The sequence below is a fragment of the Fukomys damarensis genome, unplaced genomic scaffold (genome assembly GCF_012274545.1).
Source record: "Fukomys damarensis isolate Sample0158 unplaced genomic scaffold, DMR_v1.0_HiC HiC_scaffold_39, whole genome shotgun sequence".
NCBI lineage: Eukaryota > Metazoa > Chordata > Mammalia > Rodentia > Bathyergidae > Fukomys > Fukomys damarensis.
Genome location: NW_022900951.1, coordinates 15,863,031 through 15,869,030, shown reverse-complemented (window position 1 = coordinate 15,869,030; position 6,000 = coordinate 15,863,031). Strand labels below are relative to the sequence as shown.

Genomic DNA, 6,000 nt, shown 5'->3' with positions numbered 1-6,000 from the left:
GAGTGATGGCGGCTGGGCGGGGAGCAGGCGTGGCTCTCCTTCCCTTGGTGGATCGGGGCCCAGCCTATCTCCCCGAGCTTGAGTGATGGCGGCTGAGTCGGGACTGGCATATTTCAATTAGCATGTTTTCAGGGTTCATCCATGTTGTATATCATGTGTCAGAATTACATTCCCTTTTAAAAAAAAAATGCCATCCCTTTTTTAAGGCTGAATAATATTCTGTTGGCTATATCATATTTTAGGTATCTGTTTTTCTGTTTATGGACATCTGTGTTATTTCTACCTTTTGGCTATTATAAATAATGCAGTGTGCTGTTACGAACATTGGTGGTGTCATCGTTTTTATTGTAGTCATTGTAGTAGATGCGGTGTCTTATCTCACTGTGGTTTTGATTTGAATTTCCCTAATAATGATGTTTAACAACTTTTCATATGCTTATCACCTATTTGTATGTCTTCTCTGGAGAAGTTTATTTTCAAATCCTTTGCCTATTTTATTTTTTGTTTCACATCTTTTTTATTAGTGCATATTGTTTAAACAGGTTAAAGTGTTTCATTTTGACTGATTTATACATGTACATAACATACTTTGATCATATTTATCTTCCCCATAACCCCCTACATTTTGTCAATTTTTTTTTTTTTTGGTACTGGGGATCAAACTCAGGACCTTGTACTTGTAAAGGTAGGTGGGACGCCACTGAGTTAAATCCCCAGCCTCTCATTTTGCCCATTTTTAAAGCAAATTATTATCTTTTTATTGTTGAGGTGTAAGGTTATTTATTCTAGATACTTCAGGCTTATCTGAAATGCTTAGTTCAGATTTCAGATTTTTTTTGGATTTTGGAATATTTGCATATATGTAATGAGATGTGTCAGAGATGAGACCCAAATTTAAACATGAGATTCATTAATGACTCATATTCACCTCATTCATACAGCCAGAAGGTAATTTTATACAATAATTTTAGAGTGCCTGTGTTTTGACTTACCTGTCACATGTGGTTGGTATGAAATTTTCTATTTGTGACATGATGTTGGCCCTCAAAACTTTTCAGATTTTGAGGCACTTCAGATTTCAGAATTTTAGGTTATGGTTGTTCCACCTATACCCCCTTATCTGATAAAGAGGATATTTAAAAGCCCATTGTTTTGTTGATAAAAATAGTCATACATGCTTATGGTAATCATTTGCAAAAATATAAAAATGTATGGAATTCTTAATTTCACCAGTTACATTTCCTGTCATTTGTTTTACTAGGCATGTATTCTTAAATAATTGGAAGTATCTTTAATATATAGCTCTGCACCCTACTATTTTGACTTGTCATATCATGAGTATTTTTGACAGGACTTAGGAGGGTTACTAACATTTCAAAAGACCCTGAATATCTATTTTATGCCAGTTTCTGGGGACAGAGCTAGGGCCACAAAATGAACCATCCACAGTGCCTCCTCTGAAGGAATCACAGCCTATTCCATTAAACACACAGGTATACCAGTAGATACAACAACACAGAGAGATAGGTGTTAAGACCCCACACGTGTTACATGTGCACATAGTAGAGGGTCCTTCTACTTCAGATGGGGTTAGGAGTCTTCCATGGAGCTAAATTTCAAAATTAATTTAAGTGGAAAGAAATGCTTCCAGAAGGAATGAACTGTAGTTGTAAAATTATGGAAGCAGGAGATTGTGGTGTGTGCCAAAGCCACATGTAAGTAAATAGCACTGAGCACTCAGTGTCTGTTTTGGCGAGATTGAAGCAAGGCAGCAAGGGCCCAAGCAAAGCCATGATGACAGTGGATTTTATCCTGATGCCAGGTCAAATGCACGGGAGGAACTGAAGCAGGGCTCAGGTAGTGAGCACTTGGTTTGCCATGGAACAGGCGCTGCAAAAGATATAGGAAGGGCCTCGGGGCATCATAAGAAGATGTAGGGTATGATATGACAAGGAAAGGAATCCCCGATGGCTATGAAACTTGAGGCTTCCAGAATCTGAGGAAATCCAAAAGAAGGCCCTCCCTCCCAAGTGGGGCTGCTTGGGAAAAGCCTTTTGTAACCTCAGTACCTTGAGATGTTGGAAGAAGGGAGCATGTCCTTTGCTGCTGTGGCCTAGTGAGCAGTAAAAAGCCCTCAATTCTTCTACTGAGACTACTGAGACAACCTTGAGCCAGACCTATACTCAGTGAATGGGCTGGGTGATGGGCCATTGGTGCCTCTGCTAAGAAGACTCTTTCAGCAAGGGGGAGGGACAGTGTTGCCAAAGGCCTCAGAGCAGTGATGATCTTTCCCTAGAAAGCATACGTTATGCATATGAGTTACAGCTTCCAGTAAGCCTGTTCTTGAACCTCACTCAAATTGAGAATGCCAGAACAAGGAGTACGGTTTCTTCTCTATTGGTAACTTCCAACTTAACTAAATAATGTTTTTTGAAAAATGGTGTTATCCAAAAAAATTATCATTTGTAATTTTAGTAATGATAGATCATTGAGGTTTACTGTTGTGCTACTTTATTGTCTCTGAAGGGGCTTTTAAATTTTTTTCTTGTTTATTTGTTGGATAAAGATAACTGATAAAAGATTTTTTCTCTTTCTCATTTTGCTAGGAATGATCAGCATTCCAGTTTTTCAAAGGTGAAGAATACTCATACTGATGGATTCCAGAAACCTACACATTTTATAAAAACAAGTTTTAGAAAATTTATTCAGAAATCTTACGTGGTAACATTGGAGTTGCAAATTTTTTATTTTTTGTATCTTTTTTTGGGGGGGGGATACTGGGATCGAACTCAGGACCCTTTGCTTGCAAGGCAGGCAGCAGCAGCACTGAGCTAAATCCTCAGCTCTCAAATTTTTCATTTTTGTACATTCTCCTTAAATCTGTTTTGTTTTGTTTTTTGTTTTCGTTTTTTGTTTTCTGGGGTTTTTTTTGGTACCAGGGATCCAATTTGGGACCTTGTGCTTGCGAGGCAGGCGGTGGCACCACTGAGCTAAATCCCCAGCCCAAATCTGTATTTTTTACATTGTTTATAACTGTTCATTAAATATGTGTTATAAGATTCTGTTGAGGCTTACAATTAATACAACAAAAGAGATATTCATCACTGATATAGTAGAATTTTATTAGATTTATTATAGTACTGACTTTCTTAATTTGTTTAAGAATAACTTTATTAAGATTAAGATAGAATTTGAGTACCTTAAAATTTTCCTATCTTAATTGTACAATTTACTGATTTTTCTTAGTAAATTTACCAAGATGTGTAGCCATCATAATTCAGTTTTAGGATATTTCTATGATTTAATAAGAGCCCGCATGCCTGTTTAGTTATTCCTTGTTCCCACCGTCAGGCATGCACTACTTTACTGCCTCAAAGATTGGCCTTTTATAGGGCAGCTCACAAAATGGCAGCTGTCTTCCATAAATAAGGCTACAATTATGGAAGCTAGAGTCAGAAAAACCTGCCTCCTATAGTGTTGAGGATTTGTGTTCTTAGGTAGTAGGACCTCTTTAGCAACTTGTAATAATAATGGGTTTCTCTTTTGAACACCAGAATAAATAAATCCGAGATATATAGTCTATATTCAAAGTTTTATACAAGAGTGTGAGTAAAACTGTCCTCTCACAAATTATGGATCATGTACAAGAAGTATGTGTGTTCCTATAGCTAAGCTCTCTGCTTCCTGCTTTGTGCTCTTCATCCTATACATTTAAATATGTGTCTTTTAAATGGTCAAACTAGTTTTTTAAATAATCCTTAAAATATATTAACCCACACTAATACTTTTTTCATGCAGAATTATATGATGCAGAGAAAAGATGCTACTACTCAGAAATTGTCTGGAGTTGAGAGAAACCAGCAAGTCTTTAAAAGAGCTTTTAAGGTATTATGTGTTATTTTTCATTTAACTCAGACTGGGTTTATGCTTTGCATACAGTGTTGTGTTAAAATTAAAAGCTATTTTGTGGTAAGAGGCTATAAACTAGTATTTGAAGAGGCTATGTTTCTGGTTTACATGAGTATTTCTAATATTTATAGTTAACTGTAATCTCTTTGATAATGACTTTTTTCCTCAGGACTTGATTTTCAGTTTTTTAATGAGTGGAATCATTTTTTCAAATATGACCTGGAAATGCAAGTACATAGACAGATACAAATGCAATGACTCTAGGTAGGGTGGCAGGCAAGGTCCTACCTGCCTGCAAGGTAAGCCTTCTTCCTACTCTCTTAAGACGTAAGTACAGAACATCATGCTTGCCCCAGGATTCTCAGACTGAAAGGCTCTGCCCATAGACATGCAACCTTCAGAGGCCTTTTGGACTTCTTGTCAAGATGGCTTTGTTAAAGCATATTTTATTGGTGGCCTGCCTTGCAAGCGCAAAGACCTGAGTTCAATCCCCGGTACCAAAAAAATTTTTAAAAAAAGCATATTTTATCACTAATTTCTAGTTATTTGTGCACCTATATCTGATATAAATGATAGTTTTAATTAACCAACATCTTTGATTACCCAGAGCACCTCATCCCCAAAACAAATAGAATTAAAATTATAGCACAAAGTATTATGTTTCTCTTTCCTCTCAAAAGATGAGATTTAAAAAAAAAATCTATTTGACTGAATTTCTTTTTATGACAGGGCCTTTATTCATACTTTTTACTCTGTGTTGCTCGTCTCCCTAAAAATAGAAGAAAATTTGAAGGGTTTTTTTTTTTTTTTGGTAAAAATAGCAGGTGGGGGGGGCAGGGATTTAGCTCAGTGGTTTCGCCACCTGCCTTGCAAGCCCAAGGTCCCAAGTTCGCTCCCCAGTACTAAAAAAAAGAAAAAGAAAGTAGCAGGTGGATGTGCTCTAGTAATTACCTCATTAGGAAGAAGTTAGTATGAACAGAAAGGGATTATAAACTCTTCTGAAATGCTAGACTAGGAAGGTAGATGAATGGTCTATTAATACTTGGTTTCTTAACAGTCAAAATTTCTAGATGTTGAAAGATTTCTTTCCACTACGAGTAACACATAATTTGTGGATATTGCATAGATTGTGTTTTATTCTATAGTTCATATACCTAAAATATGTATAAGGTTTTCTTTGATAGCTATGGGTATAGAGTATATAAACATGTTTTATACCATCTTTTAATTTCTTGAGTGATGAGAGAGCAAATCAACTGAAAATATGATGTTTGAATCACCTAGAGTTGATACAGATGGGTATTCATGTCTAAGTGCTACTACATGTTGTTTTTCTCATTAGTGAGATGTAGCTAATTGTATTTTTCTAAGATCATCACTTGATTTATTTCTTATTATCCTTTCTCCTTAAGGGAAGATACTTTGGCATTATTAGAATATTTTCAAAATATATGCAGTAATTTTTCATATTCACCAATCATTTAAAATTGTGTAATGTCACAGGATTGCTTAGAAGATCACAGTTGTTTGAGTAAAATCATGTGAAGAAATAATCCTAAAGAGCCGGGCGTGGTGGCATACGCCTGTAATCCCAGCACTCGGGAGGCTGAGGCAGGAGGATCGCTGTAAGTTCGAGACCAGCCTGGGCTACATAATGAGTTCCAGGTCAGTCTCAACTACATAGTGAGACCCTGTCTCAAAAAACCAAAAAAAAAAAAGAAATAATCCTAAGGAAATATTTTATTAAAATTTATTTTTGCATGAATTAGACTAAATCAAAGCCAAATAGTAATCAGCCTATGAGATGTGTAAAAAAAAAGGACCATGTCAATCTCAAGGTTAGCGCTGCTGTGATAAGTTTTTGCAGATAGTTACAACAGAATTAGAGTGTGTCATTATGATTCTCCTTTACTTGAAATTTTCTGTATCTTTAAGAAAATAATTGAAAAATAAGCCTAGAACAGGTACTTTTTGGTAAATTAATGTGCTTTATTATGTATGACATTCCCATTTCTAAAATAATCATGAAAAGAAGAATGAATCTTAGTTCTTTTAGTTATTCTGTTATATGTTATAATATACGTTTGTTTT

The 6,000-nt window shown here is 35.8% G+C and overlaps 1 protein-coding gene across 4 annotated transcripts in view; it reads left to right on the top strand.

Moving 5' to 3' along the window:
• Bclaf3 (BCLAF1 and THRAP3 family member 3) overlaps positions 1 to 6,000 on the top strand; it is a 67,961-nt gene that overhangs the window by 46,372 nt on the left and 15,589 nt on the right. For all 4 annotated transcript variants that reach the window (XR_004515823.1, XR_784202.1, XM_010643670.2 and 1 more), the window contains exons 10-11: positions 2,607 to 2,634; positions 3,799 to 3,885. Coding sequence is in view for 2 of the 4 variants with exons in the window: in XM_010643670.2 (XP_010641972.1) it covers positions 2,607 to 2,634; positions 3,799 to 3,885 (115 nt within the window). In the remaining 2 variants the exon portion in view is untranslated. The remainder of the gene's footprint in view (positions 1 to 2,606; positions 2,635 to 3,798; positions 3,886 to 6,000) is intronic.